At 44.7% G+C, this 17,034-nt stretch overlaps 1 protein-coding gene across 2 annotated transcripts; it reads left to right on the top strand.

Annotated features, from left to right (window-relative positions):
• Window positions 1-11,651: 11,651 nt before the first annotated feature.
• DAZAP2 (DAZ associated protein 2) lies at window positions 11,652-15,683 on the top strand. 2 transcript variants are annotated; one of them, XM_047065370.1, is made up of 4 exons: window positions 11,652-11,755; window positions 12,794-12,912; window positions 13,305-13,473; window positions 14,228-15,683. In XM_047065370.1, exons 1-4 carry the CDS (start codon window positions 11,743-11,745, stop codon window positions 14,548-14,550), a joined length of 624 nt encoding a protein of 207 aa, XP_046921326.1. In that variant the 5' UTR covers window positions 11,652-11,742; the 3' UTR covers window positions 14,551-15,683. The 2 variants fall into 2 exon arrangements, with proteins under 2 accessions (XP_046921326.1, XP_046921325.1); XM_047065369.1 differs by having other exon boundaries at window positions 13,305-13,550; window positions 14,228-14,506.
• The last annotated feature ends 1,351 nt before the right edge of the window (window positions 15,684-17,034 follow it).

Here is a 17,034-nt window from a genome sequence, read left to right on the forward strand (position 1 = left end):
TGTTCTCTCTGAAAGCTTTTAGAATTTTTTTAAAAAAACGTCTCTGGAATCTTAGATTTTGCCATGTTATGGCCTGTCGCGGTTGGCCAGTTTTCACGAAACCAGGAAGCTGCCGTCCATCTTGACTGGTCATGTGGAAGCCCTTGGGAAGAGAATAGGTGGGAGAGGGGAAGGTCGCTGAGTACTGTTAACAATGCAGGGATATTTTAAGGTGAGAAGCCAGAGGTATTTTGCTGTCGTTGTTTGCTTGTTTTCTGAGAAGCCAGAGTTTTTGAAAACTTGTATGTGACAGAGTGTGGCTTGCAAACTCCAGTTTTTACAGACCTCCCACCCTGAAATGCATGTATTTTATTCTATTTACTGTAATCTTAGCAATGATGTAGGACTGTATTACTAAGCTTCTGTCACTCTGACGGATCACCCTACCAGCTCAAAGGGTAAATATGTTTTTTTTCCCATAATTTTTGTACAGTAACAAGGTGAGGAACATTTTAGCTCATAAATTATTTACCAAACCTCACAGGCATAATAGGCTGTGTGCATATTCATCAGGCCATCATCCATTATTCATAAGAAGTTCACTTCAACTGTTAGAAGAAAATGAGGTTGTTGATTGAAATGCAGAAGAAATGTGGTCTTTTGTTCTCCTCCCCCCCCTTCTCCCATCTGAGTAAGTCTAGAAGTTTCCATCAAAAAAATGATATTGTAGGAAACAAATTTATTTCTGACATGCAGATGTGTAGATAAGAGGGAAAGAAAGCCTGGAGTAGGAAATAAATTGGCAGAATCAACCACCATTCATTTAACTTGGCTAAAGGCCCCCGATTCCTGCTTGCACAGAGATTGTGCCCAGGAAGTGGCCAGAGGGGGGTATCCTTCCTTGCAATTAAAGAGCAGCTTCAGTAAATCTGATAGAGTTAATACTTAGATTAACTAAGATACAGGCTGATTTCTATAGCTCCAGAAGTATTTATCGTTTATCTTCTTATTTGACCTTCACACCAAATCTGTGAGGTAGGAATAATATTCAAGATGAGGAAAACTGAGGCTCAGAGAGGTCAAGTGACTTGTCTAAGGCCAAATAGCTGGTAAGGAGCAGACCAGGAGTAGAGCCTAAATTTTCTTTTGTGTTTCATGTTCTTCATATTCTGTCTTCCTAAGTCCTCTGGGTGATAACAACCACCAGTCCCAAGATAGAGGCATTTTACAATGTTTTCCGCAAACCATTGATTTGATTATGCCCCCCCCTTTTAAAATATTTTTATTATTTCTGTGAACTACAGAAGCAATATAGGTTTGAAAGCATAGAATAATACAAAGTTCTATAGAACAGAGAATAACGAATGTCTCTGGGACATGGACAGGCAGCCAACCCCCATTGCCACAGGAACAAGTAGGAGACATTATAATCCAATCAGATGCATAGATTTGTGTTCAGATGTGACCATGGTCACTTACTAGCTGTGTAACCTTGGACAGGTCTTTAAGCCATAGCTTCCCATTTGTAAAATGGGAATAACATTCACTCCTAGGGTTTTTTTAAGTGTTAAAGGAGATAATGTATATAAATCCAAGTGTCAGCATTTTCCTCCTCCCCCCCCCCCATATCCTTCCATTTTAAGGGTCACCTGTCTCTCTCTAGAGTATTTGGGGAAGTGGAATGAAAGGCAAGGTTTGTCTCATGCCTGTCTCCCAAGTCTTCTGCTTGACCTTCTGTTCCATTCGGTCCTGGGCCCTTCACCTGGCTGCTGGCCATGGTCTAAAACTCCTGGTGTGGTTCCTCTGGATGAAATGCAACCATATTCACAGTGGAGCAGAGCTGTAAGTTCTCCTCAACATGACTGTACAAAGTGTTCTTTGCCGAAGGGTTGGGGGAAGACTAAAGAGAATTGCAATGAATAAGGGAAAACACTAAAAATTTGCCTTTGGGCGGGTACCTGGGTAGCTCAGTTGGTTGAGTATATGACTCTTGACTTCAGCTCAGGTCATGATCTCATGGTTTATGGGATCGAGTCCTGTGTTGGGCTCTGTGCTGATGGTGCAGAGCCTGCTTAGAATTCTCTCTCCCTCTCTCTGTGCCCCTCCCCGACTCCTGCTCTCTCTTGCGCGCTCTCTCTCTCTCAAAATAAAAATAAACTTTTTAAAAATTTTTGCTTTCGGGTGCCTGGGTGGCTCAGTCGGTTGAATGTCCAACTCTTGATTTTGGCTCAGGTCATGATCCCAGAGTCTTGGGATTGAGCCCCACATCAGGCTCTGAGCTGAGCGTGGAGCCTTCTTAAGGTTCTCTCTCTCTCCCTCTGCCCCTGTCCCCCACTCACACTCTCTCTAAAATAAAATAAAATAAAATAAAATAAAATAAAATAAAATAAAATAAAAGTTTGCCTTTAACTTTCCCTATAATCCAAGTGAAAAATAGCTAAGAAATTCAATCTTTATTTTTTTTTTTTAATTTTTTTTTCAACGTTTATTTATTTTTGGGACAGAGAGAGAGACAGAGCATGAACGGGGGAGGGCCAGAGAGAGAGGGAGACACAGAATGGGAAACAGGCTCCAGGCTCTGAGCCATCAGCCCAGAGCCCGACGCGGGGCTCGAACTCACGGACCGCGAGATCGTGACCTGGCTGAAGTCGGACGCTTAACCGACTGCGCCACCCAGGCGCCCCAGAAATTCAATCTTTAATAAAGGGTCTGTACCTTTCATGGATGTACCCCAGATACTAACCTGGCTCCCTGTCCTCAGGTCTGCTTCCCTCCCTAGAAACTCTTTCAAACCTGCACTTCTGGGGCACCTGGGTGGCTCAGTTGGGTAAGCATCCGGCTCTTGGTTTCGGTTCAGGTCGTGATCTCGCGGTTTTCATGAGTTCGAGCCCCGCTTCGCATCGGGCTCTGTGCTGACAGTACAGAGTTGCTTGGGATTCTTGGTCTCCCTCTCTCTCTGCCCCTCCCCCACTCAAGTTGTCTCTGTCTCTCTCAAAATATATAAAGTTAAAAAAAATTTTTTTTTTTTTAAAAACCTCCACTTCTTTCTGGGAAGCCCCGGGGCCTTCCTCCCTCACGTTCCTCAGCTACTGCCAGCAAATTTCCCTAAATCTGACAAATCCAGTCTGGAAGAGGTGAGTGTTGTGGGGAGGAGGGTGCATGGTGCTATGAGATGGACCAGGGGAAAGGCGCCACAGAGCATGTGTCCCAGTGAGCTCTGGCACACAGAGTTCACCCAGCAGAACTGTCTAGGGGCCGCTGGCACCCGAGTCCAGAACCCTTCCAGTCTCTTGGCCAGACTGAGATGCAGATGAGGCTTTATTCTTCTGACTGTCCTTTGGGAAGTAAGTAACCTTCGTGACACATACCCGTACCTCGAAGAATAAAATGAGATCTCAACCCCCAAACAGGCGAATGTGTGTTAGTATCACTGCATTACTTTGCACTTTTAATAAGCACGGAATGATTCTGGTGCAGGTGGTTTGGGATTTCATACTGAGAAAAATTGGTCAAAACCCCCAAAGAAGAGCCGCTGCCCCGCCACGGTGGAATTAGCCCTTTGCATTATTATGCAGAGCGGTGTTAGTGCCTCTCCTACAAAGGCTTGCCTGGAATAAGAAAGGAGGGTCCATTTCTGAGTCATATATCTTGTAATCCTTGTTCCCTTAGTTACACAAAAACCAGCCAAAGCTTTGAAAAGGCTGCTTCAAAGAGCCTGATTGGATTCTTCCACAAACCACTACCCTCCTTCTTTGGGCTGGGAAATAGGAGGTGGTTTTGTTCTTCCAGTTACATAAGTCAAGAGCACAACACATAGTAGGTGTTCAATTAAGGTACATAAAAAGGGGCGCCTGGGTGGCTCAGTCAGTTAAGCGTCCACCTCTTGACTTAGGCCCAGGTCATGATCTCACAGCTCTTGGGTTTAAGCCCCGTGTTGGGCTCTGCACTCACAGTGCAGAGCCTGGTTGGGATTCCCTCTCTCTGCCTCTCCCCGACTCATGCTTGCTCTCTTGCTCTCTCTCAAAATAAATAAACTTTTAAAAAAAGTTAAAAAAAAAAAAAGGTACATAAAAAAGCTCTACTCGGCCTGATTAATTGGAAGCAGGGACCCAGCAGGAAGAGGCAAGGCCATTCTCTGAACCCTCAGACCACAGCTTACCCATCTGTACTCTAGCATTTGCTAACTTCTGCCCTAATTTTGCTCCACACCCAGCTCGGAGCCCGATGTGAGGCTTGATCTTACGACCTTGAGATCATGACCTCAGCCAAAATCAAGAGTCCAATGCTTAACCAACTGAGCCACTCAGGCACCCCTAACATACCTTTACTGAGGTATAATGACACACAATAAACTAGACATGTAAGATGTACAATTTGATAAATTTTGACACACATATACACCCATGAAAACCATGATCACAATCAAGATAATTAACATATCCATTACCTGCCAAAATTTTCCTGGAATCCATCTTTCCTTCCTGTCCCTCCCCCTCCCCCAGGCAACCACTGATCTGCTTTTTGTCACCGTAGATTAACTTGTATTTTCCAAAATGTTATATAAACAGAATCCTACAGTATGCATTTTTTAGTTTTTATTTTTCTTTGGTCTGGTTCCTTTCACTCAGCATAATTGAGATTATCCAGTTTGTGTGCATCCAGAGTTCCTTTTTTTTTTTTATGTTAAAAAAACTTTTTTCATGTTTATTTTGAGATGGAGGTTGAGTGGGGGAGGGGCAGAGAGAGGGAGACCCAGAATCCGAAGCAGGCTCCAGGCTCCGAGCTGTCAGCGCAGAGCCCGACGCGGGGCTCGAACTCACGGACTGTGAGTTCCTGACCTGAGCCCGAAGTTGGACGCTTAACCGACTGAGCCACCCGGGCACTTCTATAGTTCATTCCTTTTTACTGTATAGCAATACTACAATTTGTTTACCCATTGGCCTGTTGACAGTCATTTGTGTTGTTTCCAACTGGGGGCTGTTACAAATAAAGCTGTTATAAATATCCTTGTTAAGTCTGTGTGTGCCCATACGCCTTCATTTCTCTTGGGTTAACAGGATTGGAATAGCTGGATCATATGGTATGAACTTTAAAAAAAATTGTTTTGTTTATTGTTTATTTATTTCAAGTTTTTGTTTAAATGCCAGTTTGTCAACATATAGCGCAGTATTAGTTTCAGGAGTAGCATCTAGTGATTCATCACCTACACACAATACCTAGTGCTCATCACAAGTGCCCTCCTTAATACCCATCACCCGTTTAACCCATCCCCCCCCCACCCAGCAACCCTCAGTTTGTTCTAATTAAGAGTTTGTTTTATGGGTTTGCCTCTCTTTTTCTCTCCCTATGTTCATCTGTTCTTTTTCTTAAATTCCATATATGAGTGAAATGACAGGGTATTTGTCTTTCTCCGACTGACTTATTTCGCTTAGCATGATACATTCTAGCTCTATCCACATCATTGCAAATGGCAAGATTTCATTCTTTTTTATGGCTGAATAATATTCCATTGTATGTATATGTGTGTGTGTGTATATATGTGTGTGTGTATGTATATATATTTAATTTAATATATACATGTGTATATATACATATATACACACACACATATATATACACACATATATACACACACACACACACATATACATACAATGGTAACAATTTCTTTATCCATTCATCAGTTGACCGACATTTGGGATCTTTTCATAATTTGGCTACTGTTGATAGATGCTGCTATAAACAATCAGTTTTTGTATCCTTTGGGTAAATACTTAGTAGTGCGATTGCTGGATTGTAGGGTAGTTCTATGTGTATGTTTAACTTTTAAAGATCCTGCCATACTGTTTCCAAAGTGGTTGGACCATTTTATACTCTTACTAGCAGCATATGAGAGTTCTAATAGCTATACATTCTAACACTTGAAATAGGCTTTTTATATTAGCCATTTTATTGTATTTATTTAAAAAAATTTTTTTAAGTTTAGCCATTTTCATAGGTGTGCCAACATTGCTTTAATTTTTTGACTTGGTAAGCATTCATATGGTTCAAAAAATTTTATTTATTTATTATTTGTTTATTTTGAGAGAGAGAGAGAGAGAGAGAGAGAGCAGAGAGGGGCAGAGAGGGACAGAGAAAGAGAATCCCGAGCAGGCTCTGCACAGTCAGCATGGAGCCCAATGTGGGGCTCAAACCCATGAACTGTGAAATCATGACCTGAGCCGAAATCAAGAGTTAGACACTTAACTAACTGAGCCACCCAGGTGCCCCAATTTTTAAAAATTTTAGAGGTTATACAGTGAAAAGTCTCACTTTTCCTTCTGTTTCCCCATGCCAACCAGTAGCCACTTTTTGTAGGTAGCTTGTATGTTCTTTCAGAATTTCTTTACTCAAATACTAGAGTATTCTTGGTTTTCCTGCCCTTTTACCAAAGGCATCATGCTAACCACACTGTGATGAAGCTTTCTTTTTCTTTCTTTCTTCTTTCTTTCTTTCTTTTTTTTTAATTTAAAAATATTTTGGAGAGTTTTCTCATTCTTTGTTACAGCCACGGAATATTTAGCTGTATGGCTGTACTAGGATTTGTTTTACTGCTTCCCTATTATTGGACATATGGGTTATTCCTAATCTTTTGCTATTACAATGCTACGGTGAACACTTTATACACAGTGTTTCTCATGAGTGCAAATATTATCTGTAGGAATCATTCCTAGAAATGGGGATGGTATGTGTATTGATAGATAGATATCGTGTATCAATAGATATTGCCAAATTAACCCAGTAGGAGTTATACCAATTTACATTCCCACCAGCAAGAGAGTGTAGTCAGAGAAAGACAAATACTGTTATGATTTCACTCATGTGGGATTTAAGAAACAAAACAAACAAGCAAAATGAAAAAATAAGGGAGAGCAAGACAAATCAAGGAGCAGACTTAATTATGGAGAACTAATGGTTACCACAGGGGAGGGGGGCTGGGTGAAATAGGCGATGGGGATTAAGGACTTGTGCACTTGTGGTGAGCACCTAGGGTCATAGGGAAGGCTTGAATCACTGTATCATACACCTGAGACTAATATTACACTGTATGTTAAGTGAAATTAAAATAACAGCTTAGGAAAATAAAAACAAAAAAATAAATTAGAGTGTCTGTTTGGTCACGGCCCTGCAAATAGAGTGAAGTTAGCAAATGTTTGGATTTTACCAATCTGATAATGGTGTCTGCACGGTTTTCGTTTGCCTTTTTCTTATTAAATAGAATGAAGTTGAGAGGTGCCTGGGTGGCTCAGTCAGGCGTCTCTTGGTTTTAGCTCAGGTCATGATCTCAGGGGTCATGGGTTCGAGCCCACATCAGGGTCTGTGCTGACAAGCGTGGAGCCTGCTTGGGGTCCTCCCTCTCCCTTCCTCTCTCTGTCCCTCCCCCACACTCACTGTCTCAAAATAAATAAACTTACACAAAAAAAGTGAAACTGAACATCATCTCATATGTTTAAAAACCATTTATTTATATTTACTTTTCTCTGAACTGTCTGTAAATGTCATTTGCTACTTTTTCTAGTGGCTTACTGATCTCCGTGAGTTCTAGGACAGGGAGCTTAGCCGCTTGTGATACAAACTGCAAATATCTTTTCTCCAATTTGTCATTTGTCTTTTCACTTTTTGTAGTTTTCATCCCTCACAGTATTTCTCTTAACTAATCCTGGACGTTAATCCTGAGTATTAGCCTGCTTGTTTCTGCCTTGTAAAGAGTTCTGGAACGCCCTCCCCCCACCCCTGACTTCTTTCTACCCCACCACTATTTCCGCGGGCAGTCTGCTATCATCACTCACTTAAATTACTACATTGGTATTCTGACTGCTCTCCCAGACACACTTCGACTCTTGTCCCTTTCTAATCTAGTCTACATTTTGGAGGCAGAAAGCTATTTCTAAAATTAAAACAGGATCATGTCACTTTTCTCTGAAAGCTCTTCAGTGGCTAACTGGTGCCCTTAGATAGAATCCAATGTCTTAAGATAGGATCCTCTGTGAGCTCCAAGGTCCCTTGAGTGGTCTGGTTCCTGTTGACCTCTTCAGCATCACGTCTTACCAGTTCTCACCTCCCATTCCACGTTCCCGCCATACTGAACTGTTTTCATGTCCTCCCTCTCTGTAAGCTCTCTCACTTCCCAGGCCTTTGCATAAGCTGTTCCTTTGAGGAATTCCCTTCACTTCCTTAACTTCCGCTCACCCTTCAATCTCAAACATCACTGCCAGCAGGAAGCCCTACTTGACCCCAGTAGAGATTAGGTACCTAGTCTATGTGCTCTCCTAACACCCCATACTGTCCTTATGTCAGCGCTAGTCACACTGCATTATGATTATCTGTTTACTTCTCTGTCACTCCCATTAGTTAGACTAAGTTCTGGGAAGGTAGGGACTAAGCCTGCTTCTCCACTATTGTGTCCCTAGTGCCTATCACAGGGCCTGGCGCATAATAGGTGCTCCATAAATAGTTGTTAAATTAATTCAAGAAAGGATGTATGATAAATGACCAAATGAACATTTCATCTTGGTTGGGGGACCCTGGAGAATGAAGAAGACAGAAAACCTCTTGACTCTTGTCTAAGAAAGTAGCCACTTTCTCCTTAGGCCCACCTGCCAGAGAAGCTGTGCTTGTACCCTTCCACTTCTCTTGGGAATCTCATTTGGCTCTGCCCTAGCTTGCTCTATGCGCAGGTCCCAGAGTGGTAAGCAAAATACCTAACATCTTGTAGAGGCAGCACTGACCAATCTGAGGGCAGCTTGCCTTCGCTGGAGGTAGGGCCTGGAGGCTTCCTGGGTGTCATAGTTTACCTTTTCATCACTGGACCATGGAGAGATCCTGGGCAGGAGATGGATTCCAGTGGGGGTCAGAGCAGACAGGTGTGCTTGGGGAGACAACTTAGGACAATGGCTGTTTACCATCCAGTAGAAGTATCTGTGTGTGTGTGTTTTAATGTTTATTCATTTTTGAGAGACAGAGAGAGAGTACAAGTGGGGGAGGATCACAGAGAGAGGGAGACATAGAACCCGAAGCAGGCTCTAGGCTCTTAGCTATCAGCACAGAGTCCGATGCAGGGCTTGAACCCATGATCCATGAAATCATGACCTAAGCCAAAGCCGGATGCTCAACTGACTGAGCCAGCCAGGCTCCCCTGTGGTTTTGTTTGTTTGTTTGTTTTTGTTTTTTAAAGTAGGCTTCATGCCCAGCACAGAGCCCAACATGGGGCTTGAACTCATGACCCTGAGACTGAACCTGAGCTGAGATCAAGAGTCGGACGCTTACCTGACTGGGCCACCCAGGCGCCCCAGTGTTTGAGTTTTTAACACTGGTAGGGCCTGACCAAAATGTACAACCTGATTATCAGTTCTGCCCACTTCCCCTCTGTCTTCTCAGGCTTCCCTTTGTTCACGTCCTTCCCTAAAACAGTCTAGAGCTGGAGGTGACACAAGGATTGTGTGACCTTTTTGGCAGATGATAAAACTGAGACTCTTGAGAGGCGATGGAATTTAAAACAATGTAAACAGGTTAAACAGTGTAAATAAATTAAAAACGACGTTGGACGGTCACACAAACCTGAGTAGGACTACTGGCTTTGCAGCTGTGTAACTTAGTTCAACTACTTAACCTGAGATACTGTTTCCTGACCTGCAGCTTTCTTCAGTCTGCTAAAGGCCTTCAATGGATTACACCTGTAAGGTCACCGGTGCAGGATCTGATTAAGAAATAGTAGGGAAGGGCGCCTGGATGGCTCAGTTGGTTAAGTGTCCATCTCTCGGTCTCGGCTCAGGTCATGATCTCGGGTTTCAAGAGTTCGAGGCCCGCGTCAGGCTCCAGGCTGGCAGCGTGGAGCCTGCTTGGGATTCTGTCTCTCTTCCTCTTTTTCTGCCCCTCCCCCCACTCATGCTATCTCTTTCTCAAAATAAATAAACTTTAAAAAAATTAAAAATAAGTAAGTCGTGGCGAATAAGTGGGAGCTGAGTAGAAGAGGACTAAAGTCAGCAGGTGACAGAGTGAGAACAGAACTAGTGTCTTGATTTAGGGACCACCTCTTATACTCTCATTGACAGACTGCTACAGTCAACACACTTTTAGGGTCTCTGAGAGCCCACAGAGAGAAATAAGGGAAGTTCCCTTTCCTAGGTTCAGTTCTGTATTTTCTGACACCTTGAACGTGAGTAGGGGTTGGGATAGATTAGTGACTTCTCCAGTTTCAGGCTCTGGGGTGGAATCAGGTTAGGATCTGATTTGGAAAAGTTAGGGCACAGGGAAGGTGTGATCCGACCTTCAAGGATTTATTCACTCCTTGACTTCCCAATTACTGATCGCAAACTTCAGCCTAAAAAAAGGTGCAAGGCTCTGGAGATAAAAGTCTACTAAAAAAGGTGTTTTTCAAACTGTGGGTCCTGACTTGTTAACGGGATGGGAAATTGCGACCAGATTTGAAAAAAATAAATAGAATATAAAATACTACAGTGCAGTTGTACATACAAGGATAAGTACGAGGTCAAAAAATTTTGTTGTAAACATGTGTGTGTGCTGAGTCATGATTTAAAGCATGTTATTGTGGATTTGTGGCCAAAAATTTTGCAAGCCCCTGCATAGGAAGGTGAGCTTCAAGAGTGCAAGGGCCTTGTTTTCTTTTAGAACAGTGCCTGGCATTTGTTAAGCGTTTCACAAAGAGGCTGAAGGAGTGACACCACGCTGCCTTCAAGATTAGAGGCAGACATACAGGAAAAGGTAAATATAGGCTTTTCGATACTAGTCTTAATCTGAACATTAAAAATGTCTTGCTCAGTTCCATCTCTGTACTTGCACATTGTTGGCATATTTTAAAATGAAAGATGGAAGGAAAACCTTAATTGCTGTCCTGAAGGATGGCATCTTTGCTCACCAGGAAAATGAGGTTAGAGGCCAAACACCGATATGGAGAAAATACAGACAAAGCACCATACAGGTCACCTGTAATAAGTGCCGAAGTTAAGGGCAGGGCCACAAGCACTCCTTGGGGACCGCGGGCGTGCCAGTTTTAGTGCTAGCTGCTGTGGGGGACGCACGGCAGAGCCTGCATGCCCTGCCTTTTAGTAACAAAGAAAGGACACAGAAGTAAATACTGACAGCCTGTCGGTGGAACAGACAAGGCAGCGAAGACTGGACTGAGAGTCTACCACAGAAAAGGCTAGATGACGGCTGGACTGGCAAAATACATCTTGACCCAGCAGAAGCTTAAGCTGGGTTTCCTAAGAGGGAAACTGCGCGATAGGCCAAGGTTTGGGGAGCACATTTCAGGCCGGTAGAGAAGTAAGTAGCAATCTATGCCCTTTATGGAAAGGCTGTTAAGGTGAGGTGACCTTGAGTTGCTGCGCGTAGGTGGAAAAAAGTTCCGGGGAACAGTTTCATGGTCCTGCCTCCGAGCGCCCAAAAGAGAAAAAAAAAAAAAAAAATCCTGTTTTGAGACAATACCTGTATTTGGTTTTCTTCGCGTCTTGGGACGCGGGTGGGGGTTGGAAGACAAGACACAAGGGGCGGAGCCAACGCGCGCAATGGGCGGGACCACGCGAGCCCTCCCTCTAGCTACTGGAGGCCGGGCAAAGGGGCGGAGTTTCCGGTAGCAGCGGCACTCAGGCGTCGGGTGACGCTAGGCGGACGAGTCGTCACGTGACACGGAAGTGACTACGAACAGGAAGAGGACGAAAAAAATAACCGTCCGCGACGCCGAGCCGAACCGGACCAGCAGCCACCATGAACAGCAAAGGCAAGGACAGGGGGCGGCTGGGGCCGTCGCGGGGAACAGCGCTAGCCTGGAGCGAGCGGGCCCGGACCCCAGGGTCGCCAAACGCCAAGCTTGGGGCGAGCTGAGCCTCGCTCCTGGGCCGGCTGCAGTTCCGGGGGCTGCGCCAGAAGCCTTCGTCATCCCCGAACTACGGCTGCTCGCTCCTTCCCGGCCCTTTCCCCCTTAAACTCTGTGGCGCAGTTTGGAGCTGCGGGCTCGGGTGGAGGGGTTGGGGGGTGGGGGGAAAGGCTTGTCATGATAGGCATGTGCAGGAGCAAATGGGGAGCTAGAGCAGGGATTTGGGCAGGCCAATGGAGAGCCAGCGGAGGCGGGGCGCCGCGCTCCGGAACCAGAGGCTGGCGCCCGGGCTTAACTAGTGAGGTGCCGGCGCTGGTGGGCGGGCCAGGGGGCCAGAAAGGTCTCTTTCGCCTTTCCCTCCGATGGAGGCCTGGACTTCTCCCGGCTCCTGTGATTGCCCTAGTGTTTATCAGAATACGATCCTTTGTTGTTCCTCAGGACATTTACCTTCTCTCGGGTCTGAAGGTTCACTTCCACCACTCACTTTATTTGGAAGTCGACCTTGAGTAGGAAATCGATGGGGTAAATAATTGTAGCCACTGTGACTCAACGAGGTCTTGGCCAGTTACAACCAGGCCTATGAAGACCACCTAGAGCAGAGGCAGGATAGACCGTTGGTACATTGGCAGGCACGGGTGCCCAGACCTGCCCTGCATTGTGAAAGAAACTTGGGCCCAGCTAGACTTTCCCTTACACCAGTGTATGCTAACGGGAAGAGCGCCTTCCTGTCGATTTAGAATCCAGCATCTTCGGGTATAGGCCGGGAAGAGGGTGCAAAGAGAATGCTTATTTTCCTGGTTCCGGAAATCAGGCCCTCCAGAGCAGTCTGTTCCCACATCTCCTGCTTGTTGCCGCTAGGTTAGCTACCCAGTATGCTCTGCCCCATTTTGGTGGTTCTGTGTGATAGGCAACATGCATTTTCCCCCACCCCTTGTCTTCCAGGTCAATATCCGACACAGCCAACCTACCCTGTGCAGCCTCCTGGGAATCCAGTGTACCCTCAGACCTTGCATCTTCCTCAGGCTCCACCCTACACTGATGCCCCGCCTGCCTACTCAGAGGTGCTCCCAGTTTACTCGACTTGAACTGAATACTCTTCGGATCACATTTTCAGCCCTGAGCTAAGCCTGACTTCACATATTTATTTACTCCCCACACACAGGAGAGAGTGCTGCCATGAATAATCTGAAACCCTGTATACTTCAGCAGTTTCTTTTGGGGTTGAGAATGCATTATCTGATTATATCTTTTGGCACAGGCTGAGGTTAAGAAGATGAGTGTGTGTTCCTTGAGTCTAACATTAGCTATGGCAGGAAGCGATCCAGGAGAATATTGAGTGGCAATGGAAAGGCAGCCTGTGTAACTTAGAGTGTAATCTACCTAAGGAGAATTAAGAGCTCTAAAATTGGAATGTCATGAAGTAACATGTGGCCTTCTCTTCTGCCTCTTGTAGCTCTATCGTCCGAGCTTTGTGCACCCAGGGGCTGCCACAGTCCCCACCATGTCGGCTGCGTTTCCTGGAGCCTCCCTGTATCTTCCCATGGCCCAGTCTGTGGCTGTTGGACCTTTAGGTTCCACAATCCCTATGGCTTATTATCCAGTTGGTCCCATCTATCCACCTGGTTCAGCAGTGCTGGTGGAAGGAGGGTACGATGCAGGTGCCAGATTTGGAGCTGGGGCTGCTGCTGGCAACATTCCTGTGAGTATGACCTTATCAGAAAAACTCAGCTCTTGTGTCTTCTAACTTTCTGAAAAGATTACATATTCATCCTTTCGCCACGCCTGGGCAGTAGCTGTGGTACTGGTGTGAGCACTGATATCCAGGAGTCAGGTGTGAGGGGGCAGGAGAACTGTGGCAAGTCAGTAGCATCAGGTACATTCCCTGGGGTCTCCGTTAACCAGATTCCTTTGTTTTCCTGTCTTAGGAGTGCTGTCTGCTGCTCTTTCTGCTCCATTCTGGTACCGGGCTAGTAATACTCCTTATTCATTCCATAAGCATTTACTTTGAATTTGCCATAATCCCTATTAAGTAGCATTTGGAAAGATACTAGAGATTTTAGTTATGTTTCCTGCTTCGCTCCCCCTTGCATAAGAATTAGAGCCCAAATGGCTCTTGCTGGGGCCAGCCACTCAAAACCATATACTAGAAATGAGGTGGGAATGCCTTTGGATGAGTGGTAGGCTCTTTCCTGTTTGCATCTTTGGGTTCACAGAAAATCCAGACCTGCTTTACAATCCAAATTGGTGGCAGAACTAGCTCTAAGATGTGATTGGTCAGCATACTGCCGTCTTCTTAACGGATCCCGTTTTCACCTGTGCCCACTTCCCTCCTCTCAGCCGCCCTATGCCCAGTCAACCTTTGTGTTTTCCTTTCAGCCTCCACCCCCTGGATGCCCTCCCAATGCTGCTCAGCTTGCAGTCATGCAGGGAGCCAATGTCCTCGTAACTCAGCGGAAGGGAAACTTCTTCATGGGTGGCTCAGATGGTGGCTACACCATCTGGTGAAGAACCAAGGCCACCTCTGTGCCGAGAAAGACATCACATACCTTCAGCACTTCTCACAATGTAACTGCTTTAGTCATATTAACCTGAAGTTGCAGTTTAGACACATGTTGTTGGGGTGTCTTTCTGGTGCCCAAACTTTCAGGCACTTTTCAAACTTAATAAGGAACCATGTAATGGTAGCAGTACCTCCTTAAAGCATTTCGAGGTAGGGGAGGCATCCATTCATAAAATGAATGTGGGTGAAGCAGCCCTAAGGATCTTCCTTGAATTCCTCTGGAGTAATACTGTACCATACTGGTCTTTGCTCTTAGTAATAAAACATCAAATTAGGTTTGGAGGGAACTTTGATCTTCCTAAGAATTAAAGTTGCCAAATTATTCTGATTGGTCTTTAATCTCCTTTAAGTCTTTGATTTCTATTACTTGTTATAAATGAAACGCATTAGTTGTCTGCCTTTCCCTTTCCATCCTTTGCCCCACGTCCCACCCTCAACCCTAGTTTTCCAGTTCCTTCCCGCCAATCTCCATTGAATCAATGGTGCAGGACAGAAAGCCAGTCAGACTAACTTCCTTCTCTCCTTGCACTTCTCCCCACTTGCCATCTTTTAACTAGTCTTTCACAAGGATCCTCTGAAACCCCTTCTGTGCCCCAAGCACGGACCCCATCACTTCTGTTTTTTGCGTCTCCTCAGGCAAAAGTGGAGGGTGCCTCTCGGACCTTCCTCGTAGGCTGTCTCTTCATCCGTGAACTAAACCCAAATTTGCTTCGGTGCCAGAAAACCTGAGAGCTGTATTTGAACAAAGGGTATCAATGCAAACTGTACTGTAAACAAGTTTGTTTAAAATGTCGGGGCAGGGAGGGGGATGCATTTCAAAAGCCTGATGACGTTAGAGCCAAATTAGGGGACGTTTTCCCATCCAAAAATTGGTCACCATTTATCGTCAGAGTATCTGATGTAGGCACTCACGGCTCCCAAGAACTCCTAAGCTGGGTTAATGGGGTCATATTAGGAATCCCTCACTACAAAATGACTTGAGTCCAGTGAAATCTCATTAGGGTTAAGAATATTTCAGGGATCCTTAATATTTTGATTTTTGTTTTCTGAAATTGGATTTTATTTTATTTTATCTTATAATTTCAGTTCATCTAAATTTTGTGTTCTGTACATGTGATGTTTGACTGTACCATTGACTGTTATGGAAGTTCAGCGTTGTATGTCTCTCTCTACACTGTGGTGCACTTAACTTGTGGATTTTTTATACTAAAAATGTAGAATAAAGACTATTTTGAAGATTTGAATAAAGTGATGAAGTTGCATTACACCTCACTTCAAGGATTCTTTACTCAGCTTGTTTTTAGGTTTCTTCTCTATATATCTTATATTCCACCTAAAATTCAAATAGGTACTGTTGTCATTCTGTTGGGTTTTGTTTTGTTTTTTAACGAAGCCTTTGAAATAAATGCAGGAGTGTAAGGCCAAGATTTGACCATTTTCATGAGTCCCGTTCTAGATGTTTTCCTTTTCTTTATTTCCTAAGCTCTTTCAGATTTTTAGAAGTCTGTTATGCCAGAGGTATTCAGAACATAAACTTAAGGGGACGCCTGGGTGGCTTAGTCAGTTAAGCATCCCACTCTTGGTTTTGGCTCAGGTCATGATCTCATGGTTCTGGAGACTGAGCCCCAAGTCAGGAGCCTCGCTGACAGCAAGAAGCCTGCTTGGGATTCTCTTTCCTCACTCCCTCTCTCTCTGTTCCTCCCCTTCTTGCTCGCTTTCAAAACAGGCTTGAGCTCACCTGATGTAGAACTCGAACTCATGAACTATGAGATCATGACCTGAGCCAAAGGCAGATGCTTAATGCCTGAGCCACCCAGGCGCCCCTGAGAAAAATGTTTTAGTATAACAGTTTTTGTTAAGTTCGGGGTGACCTTTCGATTTCACCGAAGTTCTGTGTGGAGAAATACTGAAAGCAGATTATCAAGACTGATTCCTCAACTCCTGGGTCTTAACCGTGGGAGGAACAGAGTTTGGATGATGGAAGCAATACAATTTATAGACTTCAAAGGAGATTTAGCTTAATTCCAACTAAACAGTACCTGGGGAGCCAGGATTCCTACTGAAACACTGTTATCTTTTAAACACCTCTAATTTTGGGGACTAAGATCCAAGAAGCTTCTCTGGGCTTGATTCAAAGGACATTGGTGGGTAAAGTGGTAGGGAGGTAGTTCCTGGTGCCCTCCCTGTATACATAGAATGGGTCTGGGAAATTCTGGCCCTTTCCAGGATGGAAGGTAAACCAACTCATCACCCCAGGGATGTTTCTAATGACACTCCTCTGGGACAAGCTTCCCACCACCATTTTTGTTTCAATCTCGTGAGATGGTTCTGGAACTTCTGAAACTTCCCTGGGGTTCTTACTGCTTGGGAGAGAACATATGCAAAAGAGTTAAATAAGCAAAAAAAAAAAAAAAAAAAAAAAAGCCTGGGGGTACCTGGGTGGCTGGGTTAAGCGTCAGACTTCGGCTCAGGTCACAATCTCGCAGTTCATGGGTTTAATTAAGTAAGCCCTGCATGGGGCTCTCTGCTGTCAGCACGGAGCCCATTTCGGATCCCCTGTCTCCCTTTCTCTCTGCCCATCCCCACTCTCTCTCTCTCAAAAATAAATAAACATTAAAAAAAT

Source organism: Lynx rufus, unplaced genomic scaffold, assembly GCF_022079265.1.
Source record: "Lynx rufus isolate CCGP_SWC_20201006 ecotype Redwood Valley unplaced genomic scaffold, mLynRuf1.p SCAF_7, whole genome shotgun sequence".
Lineage (NCBI taxonomy): Eukaryota > Metazoa > Chordata > Mammalia > Carnivora > Felidae > Lynx > Lynx rufus.